Source organism: Macrobrachium rosenbergii, chromosome 59, assembly GCF_040412425.1.
Source record: "Macrobrachium rosenbergii isolate ZJJX-2024 chromosome 59, ASM4041242v1, whole genome shotgun sequence".
Taxonomy (NCBI): domain Eukaryota; kingdom Metazoa; phylum Arthropoda; class Malacostraca; order Decapoda; family Palaemonidae; genus Macrobrachium; species Macrobrachium rosenbergii.
In genome coordinates, this window is record NC_089799.1 from 6,123,423 (window position 1) to 6,142,087 (window position 18,665).

Sequence of the window (18,665 nt, forward strand, 5' to 3'; positions counted from 1 at the left end):
TGTATGCCATTTGTAAGTGTCGTTTCTATAATACATTGGTCTGGTTAATGAATTTTGAGATTTTGTCAGTACATTCTAAAACTTGGCAAAATTTCGATGGTGTAATGAAGCAAAATTTCGATGGTGTAAGGAAGTTTGAATTTTTTTCAAGTTTATTTTTATATCTGATTAATTCTACAGTTAAAATTTATTTTACATATGCTCTTTCTCATTATTCAGAATTTGAAAGGATTCGACTATGTGCCTTTGGTCGCAACTTTAGAGTTAAGAATTGCTTGGTTTCCTTTTAAATGCTTTATAATGATATTTATCATATCAACACTTACAATGAAACCGGAACTAAATCTGAAGTGTGACTGTCAGATCTGAGTGGTATATGCTTGCAGGCACCCACCTATCAGTCCTACAGGAAGTACCTAGGCTTATGATATAAAGGTCAAGCTACATCTCTCTCAGGCCTCTAGTTAATTTTTTAACTGTTGCAGTTTTTGATAGCTTTTGAAGGCAGGTATCACTTACATATGTGGTTGCAGTGGAGTGATGGATTAGAAGTTAATGGGCTGAGGTAGGGTATGCATTCTGGAACAAAGTTGGTTTTTTAAAACTTGCTATCTACATGTATACAATTTATTGAAGCCATGTGATACTCGTTATATTTTTAGAGAGTAACTGATATTTTTGCATATCCACAGATGATGCTCGATCAGAGGCCAAGTTTCAGTTTCGTGTGAAGGAATTCAGCAAGCTCAAGGACACGATGCTTTCTCCTCCCTGCTATGTTCGAAATCTTCCTTGGAAGATCATGGTAATGCCAAGAACAAGCCAAGCTCAGGATAGGCAACCCCAGAGGTCTTTGGGCTTTTTCTTGCAATGTAACGGGGAGAGCGAAAGCACATCTTGGAGTTGCAATGCTGTTGCTGAACTACGAATTTTATCTGTACGAGAAGGCCAGGAACCATTTACAAGGAGTGAGTATAGTTGCTATTGCTATCACCAGTGTTTTTGTCTTGCATGTTTATATGTGCAGCTTTTAAGACCAGAGATTTTTAGTGTTTAATATTTGTTTCTTAAAGTAATTGTTTCTTTTGATATTTGTGGGTTATTAACTTTTTTAACTTGAGATTTTCATTGTCATTATTATGACATTGCAAATGAATATTCTAACAAGGCCAGTAATGTAGATGTGTTAGTTTTACTGTGGTATTTGGGTCTGTGTTCTTCATCTATTCATGTTAAGCAGGTAGAAGGTTGGGTGGGAATTTGATATTGGCCAATGTATGGTCTCTGGTTGGAATAGGATTTTGAATTAGTTTCGCTAAAAAGTAAAAGATCTATAATAACCATTGCTATTATTGTTAATGCCAACTTCTTTCTTGTTAGTCATGGCTTTTGCTTGTTGAGTTTTCTAATCTTGAGCATCTGTTTGTTTTCAGAGATACAACACTTGTTTTATAGTAAGGAGAATGATTGGGGTTTCTCTCACTTCTTGTCATGGAGTGATGTCCTAGATCCAGAAAAGGGCTACATCAAGGATGATACAATTACACTAGAGGTGAGAAATTTTGCTTTTATCCTGAAACTGCTTTCAGTGGTACTCCCTGCATCAAACTTAACCAGGTACTGTATACCTCTGCATTCCCCGTAGGGGGTTAGTGCCATCAGTGCACCTCATGCAGTGCACTGTAGGCATTACTTAGGGTTCTTTGCAGCATCCCTTCGGGCCCCTAGCTGCAACCCGTTTCATTCCTTTTGCTGTATCTCCATTCAGATTCTGTTTCTTCTATCTTATTTTCCACCCTCTCCCAACAATTGATCCATAGTGCAACTGTAAGGTTTTCCTCCTGTTACACCTTTCAACCTTTTTACTCTGTTTCCCTTTCAGTGTTGAATGACCCTGTCATAGGTCCCAGCACTTTGACCTTGATCAAGTCTCTCTTTGAGCATATTTCCCATACTAGATAACATTGAATATAATAAGAGTTGAACCCAAGTTTTATTTTTATATTATGCAAAAGTGTTCCATGTTTTGCTTTGGTCAGATATCTGTCCTAGGTGTTGTTCTTAAATACTGAGAATTTAGGTTTCATGTGTGGGTTGTGGTATTGCATAACTACATTTCTATCATATGAGGCCAATTATTTTGTTGGACCAGTTGACTATTTTTCAGCCCATTTTTCTGAGATAATGTAGGGTCTTATGTGCAAAGGTGTTGAACAGAAACTTGTTTTTACATCAAAAACAAGTTCTTGTGTGAGTCCATTAATCTGAAAGTAAACTTAGAATATGCAGAATGTATTCTAGTGTTCAACCAAATCATTTCTTAGTGCAGCTGCAGGATTTTCTCCCAACGCAACCTTTACCTCCTTGCATTTCTTCTGTTTTCTTAATCTGTTTTATCTTAGTCCAACTGCTCCATCTCCACCTTTCACTGTCTTTAGCTTTGAATTGCAGAAAGTGCCCCAATGCATGGTTTTTGGGCTAAAGCTCTTAAAATCAAATTAAATCCTCCACCATTCCCAGGATCACAGAATAAGCTTGGTCATTTGTAGCAATCTCATATCCCTTATAAAACTGAAGGTAAGGATGGACACTGTAGGGTGATCTATTGTCATCACTTGTATATCTACAAATAGAATTTAATTACTGGGATAAATTAATTGGAAAAGATGTATTGTTTTCTGAGAGATCCTTCTTCAGTTCTTTGAGCATAGAGATCGTCGTCCTTTCGTTTTATACTTTCCCCCTGCATTTTCTTCATGAGAGCAAAGGCAAAAGGTGGAATCATTCTTTTTGAAAGACTGTTTTATACTAATTAATGACTATATTAGCAGTTTCAGTCTTCTACAGTTTTAGGTAGTCATAATAATTTTGATGAATGCATGTACTGTATGTCTTTCGTTCATGTGAATAATAACAACGAAAAATAACTAAAAATCTTTATTCCCATTATTTATTTTCACACTTCATGTTTAATTAGTTTTACTTATGCCTCTTTCACCTTGCAGGTTTGGGTGTCGGCAGACGCACCTCATGGGGTATCTTGGGATAGTAAAAAGCATACTGGCTATGTAGGTCTTAAGAACCAGGGGGCAACATGTTACATGAATTCACTTCTCCAAGTCCTTTATTTTACAAGTCAGCTAAGAATGGTAAGAACTTTTATCACGTTTTAAGGATCTTGCAATAATACAGTTTACCTTTAAGGAAAAATTTGTTTTTACTAAATAGTACACTTTTTTTTTATTCAACATTAATCAGAAATAGCTGGATTCCTTGCAAACATTAATCAGAAATAGCTGGATTCCTTGCCAAGGGGTCTTCTGAAAAATAATGTGTTGCATATGCCCAGTCTTCAGTCATGAAGATTGCATGTAAGAGAGGAGAGCAGAGCAGACAAGAGCCAGCAAAAACAGTCACAGGGGTCAAGAACAGTTGGTCAGCTTTTCATAGATGTGGCTTAAAAAGAATGCTATAAGGCTAGCTTATGCTTCCTCTGATAACGGGTTTTACTGTAAAGCATTTTCATTTTCAAAGGAATAATTCATTTCATTTATGTTTCAAAGTAAAATCTGATAGCTATATCACAATTTTATTTTACTGATATATATTTTATGGTTGTCACTTAAGAAGTTATTTGAATTTATTCTGCTTTAAATTTTTTTTGCTGCCAGTTAAGAATTTATCAGAAATTGTTGGCTGACCAAAATGTTTAGGTGTAACGTTAATGTGTAAATTTGTGTGACTGTGGCTGGTAGATGTGAATGTATGTTAAATGATGCCTTTATTTGTACATATGACAGGGGAAGCAAACTCAGCCTCATCAAGTGGAACATGTCAGTCTTTTTCATGCAAGACATGAAAATAAAGACAGTCCTTGGTGAACCATGATAGCTTTACTTGGGCATACTTATAGTAAGCCATTAACACCAGACCTACCAATGCTCAACACTTCACAAGGCCACAGCACAGAACACTTCACAAATGGCAAACAAATATACGAAATAGCAGTGTAAGGGAGCTACTGAATATATACTTACATTGCTGGAAAAATGTTAAAGATAGGAATTATGGGTGACATATGGTGATGTAATTTTTTATCCGGCCAAACAAAAAATACAAAACAAAATGTGAAATAATTAGAAATATGACATTACTGTGCATGTGGCAATCAAGAGGTAACAGATAATGTGCCTCTTACTATAAACAATAAATTGGCATTGACTGCTGAAGCACAAGGGGGGAAAGAATCTTGAAATAATGTGAACATTCTTGAGACATGCAAACTGTTGAGGAAGACAATTACTGAACCAGTAGTCCATAGGCATGCATCCATGAACAGTTGCTTTTAACTGCTCCGTTTCAAGACATACGAGAAAGAATGTGTCTTCGAACAATCTGACAGTGATTGAATTACTTATGATTGATGGGTTTCATATATAACATTTTAAATTTTTGTGTGACCTTTAACTTGACAGCAGAATATTAGTGATAAGTTAATGTAATCGGGAATTTGGAAAGATTGAGTTTGGAATTATAATATTTATCTTTTGTCACCTTAGGCTGTGTATAAGATGCCAACAGAAAGTGATGATTCAACCAAGAGTGTTGCTCTGGCTCTTCAGAGGGTATTCCATGAGCTGCAGACTTCTGATAAACCAGTTGGCACGAAGAAACTAACAAAGTCTTTTGGATGGGAAACACTGGACTCTTTCATGCAGCATGATGCTCAAGAATTTTTACGAGTGGTAAGTTGTCATCTGACGTGATTCCGTGCTGTAATTGGAGTGAATGTATTGTGTTTTATCATTCCTTTTGAGATACAAGTGTTATTTTGTGGTTGCAAATCTTAGAAATTTTAGAAATTAAGGGACATATTTATGCAGCAGGTGGCCTGAAGGGACTTGCTAAAGACCTTTAATATCATTTGTAATAAGCCGCACCAGGGCGTGCACTATTTCCTAGCTCCAGAGGGATGTTAGGACTTGATATATTTGGTTCTTATTTTAGTCTGTAGGCAAGTTTTGCATCAAAACTAAGCCCACAGATGTTTTTGATACCTAAACTATCTACATAGTCACTGTTTCACTTTTGTTTCCAGCTGCTTGATAAACTAGAAACCAAAATGAAAGGAACCTGTGTTGAAGGGGTCATTCCTAGGTTGTTTGAAGGCAAGACTTTGGTGAGTTGATCCTGATTTTATAGTTATGTCAAGTGTTGATGGTGAATTGAATAAAGAAAATGCATTTTGTTTTTAATTCTCTAGAAATATGTTACTAATTTTCTCATTTTCTTTACAGTCTTACTTCAAGTGTAAACATGTAGATTATACCTCATCACGAACAGAGACTTTTTATGATATTCAGCTTAATATAAAGGGAAAGAAAAATAGTAAGTGATACTTAATCAGCACTGATAGATTGTAAATACAATTCAGATACTGAAAATTTAGTGGTCATTAGATTTGTGGTCTATAATCTCCAAATATCCGTTATCAGTGATTTAATCAGTGTATTTTTAAAATTTCAGTTTATGAGTCATTCAAAGACTACGTAACAGTAGAGACCTTAGAAGGAGATAATAAATATGATGCTGGGGAGCATGGGTTACAGGAAGCAGACAAGGGAGTTCTCTTCCAGAGTTTCCCACCTGTGTTACACCTACACCTCATGCGGTTCCAGTATGATCCAATCACTGACTCAAATGTCAAAATCAATGACAGGTAATGTCCTTTTTTTCTTTCCTTTTACATTTTTTCCAGTTAAAGAGGTATCCAAAATATTCAGTAGGCTTACAGGACAGGAAGGCATTCTCAATTGTGAAAAGCAGCCATGGATGTACCTTATATATACATAATGAATGAAGTGTATATAGCCACAAGAAAAGTCAAACAGGGTAGTGCAAGATCTTTTGCTTTCACAGTATTCTCAAGAAAACTACATACAACCGAAAACGTTGCAATGAAGTACTTAGTTTTTTTTGACAAACAACAACAGATTAAAAAGAGTATAAAAGTTTTTTTGACAAACAACAACAGATTAAAAAGAGTATAAAACCAATCAGACCTAACAAAAGTCATTACATTTGAGGTCTTCAGACAAAGATCCGCCGTCCTAGATTAACCAAGGAGTGTGTAGACCTGGATTTAATATTTTCCATTTTCAGTGTTATTAATGCAGATTGTAAAAGGTTTCTAGAGACTGTCATTGCATCATACACTGCTGTGGGATCATTCAATTCTATGTAACTATCACTTAATGAGCAAAAGAACATTTTTTCACTTAATTGAACAAGAGAACATTTTTCAACTTTATTGAACAAAAGAACATCTTTCCTTTTGCCAGTTCTACTAAATATTTATACAGTTGATTTATTGTGTTATAAAATTCCATACTCGTCTGGCCCAGATAAAATGAATCGGTCCAAATGTAAGATTTTGTTAACAATGTTGCTACTCTGTTGGTAGTATTTTTAAGCATGTCACCTTATATTCCTATAAGAAATAATTACATTTACATTGAATGTAATCAACATTGAGCAGATGGACTGAGTTGGTGAAATAGGGTAAACAGAGGGTGTTCACAGATAATGCTTCTGTTTCCATCACTTATTCATAATGTTCTGTAGTTTGTTATCCAGGGTAGTTTATCTAGGAACTCAGAGCTGACTACACTTACACTCGCAGAAATATTGAAGAGAATGCAGATAATTTTTTATTAATACAAGTTAAATTATTTGTCGGCTTTGTATATAAACAAAATACACACTGGAAAAAGCATAATATGTTTTTATGTATCCAGCAGGATTTAGTTTCATTCCTGTAGACGATGGAATAATTTTCTCTTGGAGCTTCATCATGGTATAATTTTTCTGGCAGATACGAGTTTCCTGAGAAGTTGAACATGGACCAGTTCATGCAAAACAATGACTCTTCACCTGCTACTTACATTCTCCATGCCGTCCTGGTACATTCGGGGGATAACCACGGGGGCCACTATGTTGTCTTCATTAATCCAAAGGGAGATGGAAGAGTGAGTTGTTTAAGTAGCCTTTACTTTGTTTACCTTTTGGATGTTTTGTTCATTACTTCTTATATTGTCTATTGTTTGCAAATATAGTAGGAAATGTACCTCGCTTTCGAATTTCTCGGTTCCAGAGGTCTTTTATTTCTCACACTGTTGGTCTGTGGAACGTTCTCCATAAGGACGTCACGCAGTTGGAACTTAGAAGTTCAAGTGAAGATGTAATGCATTACTATCCTGATGCTATTCTCCTTGCATTTTAATCCATTTGTACATATTTATTAATTTATTTTAATAAATTAGATCTATCTCTCTCTCTCTCTCTCTCTCTTTTTTTTTTTTTTTTTTTTTTGTTTTGTTTCCTAATGAACACCGTATGCTTGGGAAGCTTGAATTTCAAGTCGATGCGCCCTGTGGGCTTGTTCCATATGAATAAGGTTCATCTTTTGAATAATAATAATAATAAAAGGAGTTTTATTAACTGTAATTGAAGAAGCTGTTTCAGAATAATTCTAGAAATTTTTCATACAGTATAAAACCAATAATACTTGTATAAAGTTACTGAAAGTTTAAAGTATGGAAAACCCATCAGATTTTTAGGATGTCTTTTCATCGTTTACCCCAGTTACAAAAGCATTCAGTATCAGACACTTGAAATACAGTTGTAAAATAAAATGTGTATACAGTACTTCATGTTTATTGCTCCATTTGACCTTGTGTCGCAATTTCTATGTATTAGTTACATACCAAAGAACTAGTGAGCATTCACTTACTCATAGAACTGAACAATCAATATGGTTAGTTTTGGTATGTGCACTTATAAACATTATTCAGAAGTACAGTTTTTCTCTTGCTTATGAGGTGCTGTGTAAAGGATGTATATTAATTATCCCTTTTGTATTATTGGTATTTAACGATCTTGTAGACTTAGTGCTTTTCCTAGATCGGAGAATTTTAGAGTTGGGAAGAAATTGGTCTTGAAATGTAGGGTTTGAATGCTTAACAACATATGATATTTAGTTTCATGTATAAATAGAAATTTTTAAGTATGTAACTTACCCAGTAGTAACATTGCTATTGTTTCGAACCGAACGGCAGCTAGAATTCAAAATTTGCGCCAGCAAAACAAAAAACAATACGGTGGCTAGGAGATACCCCTTCTGCTCATTGGTGGAGGAGTGAGGAACTACTTTAACACAAAACTTCAGTCGTTTCTGCCGGCTTATGCTGTTCACGCTTGTTTGCAGCAGCTGCTAGAATTCAGGATTATTCTGCCATTGGAATTTGGTGATGTACTTAGTGTTTTGTCTTCAAGAATTAAGAATTAGATAGGACAAGCAGTTACATCTTTTCCAGCTTGTGTTATTTTAGCTACCCTCCTTTCTTTGCAGTATGTCAGACTCGAGCTCAGGTAAGAACAGGGCAATGAGAGTTTGCAGCAAAGGGTGCAAAAGTGGATTAGCTAAAGAAATTTATGATGCACATACCGTTTGCGCTACTTGTAGGGGTCAGGACTGTAACGCGGATTTAACATGTGATGAATGTAGAGATTGGGATGAAGGGAAGTGGATGAAAAAATTAGATTCTGATAGGAAGCGGAAAGCTGCAGTTAGAGCTTCCTCTAAGGAAGTAGATAATCAGGATCATGAACTTTCCATTTCTTCCCTTAACACCCCTCCTGTTAAGCAACCTGTTCCTTCACCTGATTTCCTTTCACCCAAAACCGATGCTGTGACCAGCCTTGAAGCCCGTATGAACGTGAAATTCTCGTTAATGCTTTAAGCTGTTGAGAATTTGGGAATCTCTGTAAAATTCTTGGAGGATAAAGTGACGAATGTTAGTGTTTGTAAAGTGGAGGAGGTGGCTACTCGGCCCTGCTCGTGCTCCTAGGCAAAGGTCCCTGCTAGACTCCCCATCCCCTGGGAGGAAGCATACTGGAGGCTCAAGGGATGCGAGTGGGGTCTGCTCCTGGGTAGTCGCCCCCTCAGGTGGATCTGATGTCGACTCCCAGACCGCTAAGGAGCGCCATTGCTATAGATGTCCCCTGGCTCCCTTGCTACGTCTAGGAAAGACGTCTCCAGAGAGGAGTTTGTGAACCTTTCGAGTACGGGAGAGTCTTCGCCCAGGCGCCAATGGTCTCCTTCGGGTAAGTCTCGCCCACTTAAAAGGTCTCGTGGTGCCTCGCCTGAGGCAGTACCTAAGAAACGAACTCTTGTTCATGCTTCTCTTTCCTCCTGGTTGTAGTTGGTGGGAGGCTCCGGTGTTTTTTCGCCTTCCTGAGACGGTGAAGGAGCACCGGAGTTTGCTCCAAGGTGCTGATTAACATCTGCTAAGAAGAGTAACAGGATTTCGCCTGATGTGGAGGCGCAAAAGCAGTCGTTTCGACTGGATGATGAAGAGGAGGTAACGTGTGAGCTCCAGTAGCAGGATTAGCGCATTCTTGCGCCTGAAGCTTCGACTCGTTTGTTGGCGCCAACTCACCTCTCGTCTGCCAGATGTATTTCAAGCAGGAAGTTCAGGACCTTTCGGCGATTTCCATTCAAGTGAAGTTGGATAAGATTTTGGGTTTTGTGCAAGACTCGTTCTCTGGTAGTCTTTTCCTCTACACATTCGGACGGGGAAGCAGACGAAGAAGGTGATGAGGAAATAGAACAGGAGAGTCACAGTTCCACTGCCTACAAAAAGCTTTTGAAATTCTTTGTCGAGAGTTTTCCAGATTCGTTCTCTCATGTAGTGCCTTCCTCTTCGGACTCTTCTCTCTCGAGGGATTGGAAGAAGAGAGCTTTGCACTTATGAAGATCATTTTGTCTTTTTCGGCACAGAAAGTACTAAAACGGATCGATGCTTGGCTCCTTAAGAAGAGGGAGCAGGGCAAGACTATCTTCTATTTTCCTTCTTCCAGATTGACGTCTTGGAGACAACTCTGCTATGAGACCAGAGAAGCCATCTCTTTGGGGGTTTCTGTTTCCTCCCAGGGAGACTTCTAGCGGCTTATCGACGCTTCGAGATGTTCGGCTTTTAATTCGGCGAAGGTTGTGTTTTCTACGCTTGACTGGACACCTGTTGAAGCACATCTTTCATATTTTTGAGGTGCTCAGTTTTTTTGGACTGGTCCATTGGTGCGTTGGGCCGCAAGATTTCTGCACGTTCTTCTTTGAATGAGGAGTCGTTTACAGGTGCATTGGAAGTCCTTAATGTTTTAGATCAAGGAGTTATCAACGCTGCTTCCGGACTGACTGCTGTTTTCTTTAGGCGTCCTTAAAAAGAGAGAATTATGGTGTTCTTTCCTTACGAAGGGAGTGTCAAGAATTCAGAGGTCAGCCTTGTTGTTTGCACCTTGTAATAAGAACCACCTGTTTCCAGAGGAACTGTTGTTGGAGATTTCTTCGGCTCTTCAGAAGAAATCTACGCAGGACTTACTGTCTCAATCCTCCAAAAGACCAAGAGAGACTTCGGTTGCTTTGCCAGTTGTACGTCCGACTTCGTCGTCGTCTTCTATCTTTAGTGCAAGTGGCCGATCTTTTCTTGTACTTGAAGAAGAAGCAGCTATTATCTACAGTCAACCCTCGTTAAGACGGACTAATAGCGGAGCTAGGGTGTCCGCCTTAGCTGATAGTCTGGGTTAACCGGCGATTATATGTACTATATTTCACTATTCTTTATAAAGAGTATGCATAATAAACCAATGTAGAAATGTTTGAATTAAAGTGCATGGTAAAAGATAAAAAATGAAGAATAAAACATGATAAAAATGATAGAATTCAGCCGAAAATGTAGATGCCTAGGCCGAGACATAAACGCATAATTGTTAAGAAAAGTGAAGTGGAGTCTCCAAAATGAAGAATAAGATTTTTTCTTTTTTTTATTTATTTATTCATCATAGTTTATTATCTATATTGATATACTGGTAAATAAATGTGAGGTGACAAATATTATCAGTAATAAAATAGTGGGACAATTATGACCATAAGTTCACTAACACATTTTGTTTTTAAAAACATTCCGTAAAATGTAAAAATATTCATGAGCACAATGATTGTAGTTCAACTTGTGAATTTTAACGATAACTAAGACTATGAAATACATTTCATCATATCTCTTGGTGAGGGTTGTTTTTTATTGTTACCAACCAATGTCGTCATCAGTTTGCAGTCGTAAATCTGAGGGCGCTCCGGAATAGAATTCGCAAGTGATGACGCAACACCACAACAGACTGTTGTGGGATTTTTCAAACCACTATATTAATGTTAAAATTATTATTGAATTCATGTTTTCATGAAATAATTATATAAGGCAAATTATTAAGTAATTTTTTGCCATCAGCAGTCAAATAATCCAGATCATGGCAGTGTTCAAAATTAGTGCCGCCACGACATAATTCTATAAACAGAATAGAAATAGAGGGCTGTCATTGGCTAGTAGATCTCCATGGCAACCAGCCAGCCAGTCGGGTTGTAGCTGTAGTCTGTCTGAGAAAGAACTTTTGCTCAGAGAAGCTGACGACATAAGTGCGTACGTTTTTAATACAAAACGTAGTTTTTAATAGTGTATGTATTTTACTGGTTACATGAAGAATAAAATGAATTCCTTCTTATTCTTCTTCTTTTAACGTGTTTTTTTCCCCATTTTGTATGGGGTGAGCACGATGCCTTCTTTTGAAGGACTGATTTGGCTTTGATCAGAGAATCTTCAGCACCAAAACATATGTTTTCTTTTTTGGTTTCAGAAGATATTTACCAAAGCTGCATTGATATAGCTTTAAAACAAAATTCTTCTCTTTAATCCCCCGAAGATAGAACTACGGTGCTTAGAGGGTCTCTCTCTCTCTCTCTCTCTCTCTTTCTCTCTCTCTCTCTCTCTCTCTCTCTTAGAGGTCTCTCTCTCTCTCTCTCTCTCTCTCTCTCGCAGATAGAATTACACTGCATAGAGGGAACTGACAATTCTCTCTCTCATGTCATTTGCCACGTAACACAAGTATTGTTCAGTAACTCAGATTTTGTCTTTGTAAAGTTTACCTTTGTCAAGTTCTTTTCTTTCCTAAAAAACATACAAAGCATCGTACTGTAGCTACTAGTCGGGCAGCAGATAGGGAAAACTATTAACGCTCAGTGATTGGCCACGATACCTCAAATGAAGATACGCACCATACGCGAGTTAAATCGGTTACAAGTTAAAAACATTTCAATTCAGTACAATATAAATACAGAACAGTATGTATAAAATAAAATCTAATCCTTTGGGCCAGCCCTAGGAGAGCTGTTAACCAGCTCAGTGGTCTGGTTAAACTAAGATATACTTAATTTCTACCATTAAAGGGTACAGGGCTGTTGGGCTCGGTGTTTCGATACCGTGGTCTAGATTGGTCTGGTGACAAAGATTTGTCGTATTTAATTAAGTCCTTCGATAAGGAGAGGACGAAAGGACCAAGATTAATAGGCTGGAACTTGGACGTGGTTCTGAAGTGGCTTAGGAATGATAGATTCGATCCTCTCAGTACAGTGTCTTTGAGGGAGGTGACGAGAAAGTCGATATTTTTAGTAGCCTTAGGTACAGTGAAAAGGATAAGTGAAGTGCATGTCTTAATTAAAATAGTAGGTTTTGCAAATGGAACTTCTTCACTGGAGGGGTGGGTAGAGCGTTCGGCTAGTAGCTGTTGGCCCAGCATTCGACTCTCTGAGCGGCCAATGAAGAATTAGAGGAATTTATTTCTGGTGATAGAAATTAATTTCTTGTCATAATGTGGTTCGGATTCCACAATAAGCTGTAGGTCCCGTTGCTAGGTAACCAGTTGGTTCTTAGCCACGTAAAATAAATCTAATCCTTCGGACCAGCCCTAGGAGAGCTGTTAACCAGCTCAGTGGTCTGGTTAAACTAAGATATCTGTTCCTTTAATATGGGTTTTATGGCCAAGAATGAAACCCCATCCAGGCCTTGGCCAGGGTCGTTTGAGATTCGTAATCTGACAGATCTAGTTGACAGAGAAGAGGAGAGACTCGGCCCTAAATAATCTTGATGGGTTCCGGCGCTTGGTCTTCAAGGCCTAAATTTTGTAATCAAATCAAATCAAATCAAAGGAGAGACTCTTATGCCCTGTTAGAGCACTCAAGTTCTATATTCAAGCGACCAAGTCTATTAGAGGTAACTTGGACCATCTCTGGTGCTCTGTTAAGAATCCTTCTCGACCCCTCTCAGAAAACGTGTTGGCTTTCTTTATTCGGAATGTAATAGTGGAGGCTCAAGACAATTTGGATGATGCAGAGTGTAATGTTTTGAAAGCTAAAATGCATGAAGTATGAGCGGTGGCCTTCAGATGCAATTTGTTTCTTTCTTCTATTGTACAAGCAACCTTTGGAAGAGTAGGTCAGTGTTCGCCTCGCATTATCTACAAGATATGGAGACAACATACAATATTGCAGTACCCTAGATCCTTTTGTAGTGGCTGGCACAGTATTGGGTGAAGGTGATAGGGAAGTGCATCCTTCCATAGTGTCCCCTTCTCCTTGATGCAGGTTTTCGATTCTGCTGGGAAGTCTGAGGGTACATGGTGCTATGCGTTTAGAAGTATCTCTGTCACTAGTTTTTTTAAGGGGTTTAATTTTGGTGTAGGCTAGTGGTGCTACCCATCGATTGGTTTTATATTTTTTGGTTGGTACTGTGTCCTGAGGAGGGCCATTTGTTTGGTCATCCTTCGTGTCCTACAAACCCTTCTAGGTCACAAGGATAATTTACTTGCTATAGACGTCCCATGGCTCCCTCGCCACGTCTGGCAGTTAAGAAGAGCTCCATATTTAAGAGGCAGAATCAGTATAGATTGCTCACTTAACAGGTAAGGAACTTACAACACTTTTTTTACCCAGTAAAAGAAAATTAACACAAATTTATTATAGTTCTATCTATCCATGGTCCCACCTCCTTTAGTGTGGGAATCAGCAATGTAACTGCTGGGTAATTTACATACTTAAAAATGACATTTTCTTAATAAAATAAAGTTTTAAGTATACTTACCCAGTAGTTACGTGATCAAAGCCCTCCCTCCTCCCCTCTCATGAATGTAGGCCATAAACGACTGAAGTTTTGTGTTAAAGTAGTTCCTCACTCCTCCACCAGTGTGCAGAAGTGGTATCTCCTAGCCGCCATATTGTTTTTCGTTTTACTGGCGCAAATTTTGAATTCTAACTGCCGTTCGGTTCGAAACAATAGCAATGCAACTACTGGGTAAATATACTTACAACTTTATTTTATTATGAAAATGTCATGTTTCTGTATGTTTATTATGAAAATGTCATGTTTCTGTATGTTTTAACGTGGAATTTTTTTGTTATTTTTCCAGTGGTGTAAATTTGATGATGATGTCGTCTCCAGATGTAGTAAACAGGAAGCCATTGACCATAACTTTGGTGGCCATGAAGATGACATGAATTTGACGGTAAAACACTGTACAAATGCATATATGTTAGTCTATATACGAGAGTCGTGCCTAAAAACGGTGTTGCAGGAGGTTGTAGAGGAGGATATTCCCCAGGAGTTAATAGATCGTTTACAAGAAGAAAAAAGGATAGAAATGATTCGACGAAAGGAACGTAACGAAGCTCACCTTTATATGTGTGTACAGGTAAGCACTTGTGCCATTCATTTTAGATAAAATGTGGAGCTTTTTTCTGTAATATAACTAATGTTCAAGGTATTTAAAGATAGGACTTCAAATTCATGTCAGCTTCTCTTTCTGCAAGTTGTTTCATAATGGATTTCCCTTTGGTTAATTGTGAAGTGTGTCAATAAGTTTGAATATAAGAAGTAGTGTTTGGATATTTTATCACACTAGTCCATCATAGCCCCTTTACTGCTTGTGTGATTGCTGATAAAGGCCTTATCCCACAACATGGTTCCTCTTCTTCTATATGATTTATGTAATTGTTTATGAGATGTATGATCTGTTTGTGATGTACATCATAATAATTGCTTTCTCCTTTCTTTTGCTTTCATCTTCTGTTCTTATTTCGTCTATATATTTCTTTTTACTGTTGTGTTATTAACGCCGTACTCCCTTGTGCTTCAAATATTTAACATTTGAGGCTTTTCTTTTCAGGTTGTGTTAGAAGATGCATTCTCGGGTCATCAAGGAAGTGATCTTTATGACCCTGACAAAGTCAGTTACAGAACATTCCGGGTCAAAAAATCAGCAACACTACAGGAGTTTCTAGAGCAGGTTGCTGATAGCCTTGTAAGTTGCTTTAACAAAGTTTTTCAAGATATATTTGTGTAATAATAGATATCTTTTTTTCATATTCGTGTAATAATAGATATCTTTTTTTCTTATTCCTTATCATTCACTTTGAAATGTTGTTACATGTTTTACATTTAAGGGAATTGATGCTTGAGATTTCTTTCTATTCTCCTTAATTTGTACAGTTCCATACAGAATTGGTATCAGACTTATGCCTTGCATTTATTTTCTTACTCCATGTTTTCTGGGCCTCCCTTGTGGTTTTTATCTTGTTACTTCCACATCAACTAATACTTGAACTTCCTCTCGCCCCTTATCATCTTGTTATGTTTAAAGTCCTTATATCTGAGATTTATGGCTTATTTTTCAGTTCCTGGACAACACTTGTCTCAATTTCATTCAAACAAAACTTAGCTCAATGACTCTTCAAAGGTGGTAAATGTTGAGGAAATGATTGGAGGGTGGGGATAATCTACCCTTTCATGTGTTAGGTATTTGATTTTTGTTTCTATTTTCAGAAATATCCTGTAGAACAAATCCGACCTTGGCCATTTAATCTCCGGACCAATCAAACCAATAGACCAACGTTATTAGATCTTGAATCAGACCTTCATAAACCTTTGATAGAAGTAAGTACAGTCTTTGATCAATTTCCTTTTTTTCTTGAGTTGCTTTTGTGAATAAATATAGAAGCAGTAGTCTTACTTTTTGATTGAGGAACTGTTGTAATGAAGAAAGACAACACCAATATTGTTCTTAGGATTACATCCCATGAAGTCTCACTCCCCAACTCCACCTGCACCCACCCCATCCCCATATCCATCCTTATAACAGTTTCATGCCATTGCCACAAGGCATCCTAATGAAAATAACAGCATCCTGGAAAAACTAAGCCTTGCGAATCACAAACCTTTATCAACCCAGACAACAGCACAAAAGCAGCTGAATTTTTCACAGAAGGTTATGCAGTTTGGGGTCACTCAAAGTATTTTATAGTTACTGAGTTGCATACCTATCATCCCATCCAGCTTCAGAGACTAGAACCTTTGGGTTGAATTCCAGTTTGTAGGCAGTATGAAAATTAGTAAAATGTGTCCATTTTTTTATTTATATTTATGTTGGGAATACCTTTTTATTTTGGGATTAATTCTGCCTTTGGGATTGGGCTTATGGATTAAAAAGCCTAAGTTTAGCATATCTAAGTATACATACCATGGTCCCTATGTTCTTTGTTATAATTCTTGAATTTTAGTAATGTTTTAATTAATTTATTTTTTTACAGATAAGTGGCAATACTAATCCATGGACAGTGTTCATGGAAACTGTTCCTCCTGACTCAGGTCTAAAAGCTCTAACAGCATTTGACAAAGATTCTGATGTTCTTCTCTTCTTCAAGTACTACGATCCACGCCATAAAAAATTGCATTATTGTGGCCATCATTATATGCACATCTCTTTCAATGTCCGTGAGTATCAACCTATTACAGCTCTTTAGATTTCCATTTAATTAATAATACAGTAGTAATTGTAAAATTGATGGTTGTGCCTTTTAAAATGGGCCACTGTCAGTAGTAATGTATAGATTGTGCTGCTGTTTTTAAATTGAAGTCCTTATCACCATAAGTGTTTTGCTCTGTAAAACAAATACTGACATTATTTTTTTTTCTGTTCTTGAGCAGAGGAGTTGGTGCCCATGTTGAATGAGCGTGCAGGATTACCCCAGGGTACGGAATTAGCACTTTTTGAAGAGATAAAGCCTAATCTACTAGAAAGATTAGCGGATCTTGATCGACCTCTGGAAAAGGTAAGTTTCCCTTATAGGATGAGAAACTGGTGTAATGTACTGTTGAGTTCTTACCTTGATGAATACAATGTATTGCAGTGATAGGTCAATGAGAGGTTTATTTTTATTGTATTTTTTTTTTACTGTGTGGATTTTACAGGTATGAAAGTCTAAAGTAATTTTACTATTTAGATTGTGCTTATGCACACAAAATTTTATATGAGTGAAACACTATACACAAAGCTTAGCAGCATAAGTTGAGAGATGATTCATGTAACTGTATACTGTACTGAATTTTTATTTTCATTTGTCTTTAGGTTTTAGATGAGTTGATGGACGGAGACATTATAGTATTCCAACGAGAGGATCTCTTGGAAGACCCCAGCCTTGAGCTTCCGTCCTGCCGAGACTACTTTAGAGACCTCTTCTACAGGGTTGAGGTAAGTTGCCTCATTTGTCAAGGGGTTTTTTGAACCTTAAGAACCCTAAGTTAACTGTAAAGATTGTAGAGGGTAATGATGTAATGACAAAAGATTGAGAGTGGAGACATTTAGATAAGGATAAAATGATTTAAAAGAAAATAGAATCTTTGTGCTTTAGTAACTTGATGTATTGAGTGCTATACTTAAAAGTGACCATTTTATGCAGTCCTTTTTGCCCCTTGACTTCATTGCTTTCTACTGTCCCCTTTTTCAAATTAATTCTTTCTGTTTTCATATCTTTCCAGTATGGGAATTAGTGCCTGCATTACTTCCTCTAGCTGCATCCCCTTTCCTTTTACTGTACCTCTGTTCATGTTCTCTTTCTTCCATCTTTCCTCCCTCTCCTAACAATTGATTCATAGTGCAACTGCGAGGTTTTCCTCCTTTTACAACTTCCAAACCTTTATACTGTCAATTTCTGTTTCAGCGCTGAATGACCTCATAGGTCCCAGCACTTGGCCTTTGGCCTAAATTCTATTTTCTCTGAACGGATGCTATAACCTTTTAGTGTTGGCTATGGTGTGTCCAGCAAGCCCTTTTAGGGAACCTGCTTAACAGGGTTTTGTCTCAGAGGTTTCTTTGTAGTGTGCCTGTGTGCCCCATTTGTAGTTTCGTTTGCTTCTTCTCCATTCCATTACATTTAGCCTCTTCCCTCCTAACTGCCCAGCTATTGTAGACCTGAAAATGACTCATTGATCTGGTTAAACCGTTTTATGTTATTGATATATCATTTCCATAATGGTTGATGTAGATAAGGCAAGATGACCGTAAAGCAAAAACTTTCTATTTACATTGCTGAAGAATAATTCTAAGTTTTTCTCAACAGGTAACTTTCTGTGATAAGACGGTGCCCAATGATCCAGGCTTTACAATGGAGCTTTCCCAGAGAATGAACTATGACCAAATGGCCCGGGCTGTTGCACATCGTCTAGATACTGACCCGTACCTGTTACAATTTTTTAAGTCACAGAGGTAAGGATAAAATGGCAGATATAGACAGCTTTTATCTATAGCAACTTGCATTCATTACAGACAATAGAATAACTGGGCACAGTCATCTAAATGGACCTTGAAATGCTGTTTTCACACTATGATTCAGTCATTTATTGGAACGGGTTATGCTGCTGTCCGGTGAAAGGTTGTTGACTTATAATGAT

General features: G+C 37.4%; 1 protein-coding gene across 4 annotated transcripts in view; it reads left to right on the forward strand.

The window, feature by feature from the left end:
* Nucleotides 1–18,665, forward strand: part of Usp7 (Ubiquitin-specific protease 7) — a 39,424-nt gene that overhangs the window by 11,015 nt on the left and 9,744 nt on the right. For 2 of the 4 annotated variants that reach the window (XM_067102564.1, XM_067102566.1), the window contains exons 3-17: nucleotides 693–968; nucleotides 1,434–1,552; nucleotides 3,006–3,149; nucleotides 4,560–4,745; nucleotides 5,099–5,179; nucleotides 5,298–5,388; nucleotides 5,527–5,719; nucleotides 6,875–7,028; nucleotides 14,350–14,631; nucleotides 15,106–15,240; nucleotides 15,762–15,872; nucleotides 16,526–16,709; nucleotides 16,920–17,047; nucleotides 17,344–17,466; nucleotides 18,335–18,480. In XM_067102564.1, coding sequence (XP_066958665.1) covers nucleotides 693–968; nucleotides 1,434–1,552; nucleotides 3,006–3,149; nucleotides 4,560–4,745; nucleotides 5,099–5,179; nucleotides 5,298–5,388; nucleotides 5,527–5,719; nucleotides 6,875–7,028; nucleotides 14,350–14,631; nucleotides 15,106–15,240; nucleotides 15,762–15,872; nucleotides 16,526–16,709; nucleotides 16,920–17,047; nucleotides 17,344–17,466; nucleotides 18,335–18,480 — 2,353 coding nt within the window. The remainder of the gene's footprint in view (nucleotides 1–692; nucleotides 969–1,433; nucleotides 1,553–3,005; nucleotides 3,150–4,559; nucleotides 4,746–5,098; nucleotides 5,180–5,297; nucleotides 5,389–5,526; nucleotides 5,720–6,874; nucleotides 7,029–14,349; nucleotides 14,632–15,105; nucleotides 15,241–15,761; nucleotides 15,873–16,525; nucleotides 16,710–16,919; nucleotides 17,048–17,343; nucleotides 17,467–18,334; nucleotides 18,481–18,665) is intronic. The other 2 variants (XM_067102565.1, XM_067102568.1) reach the window with 1 other exon arrangement.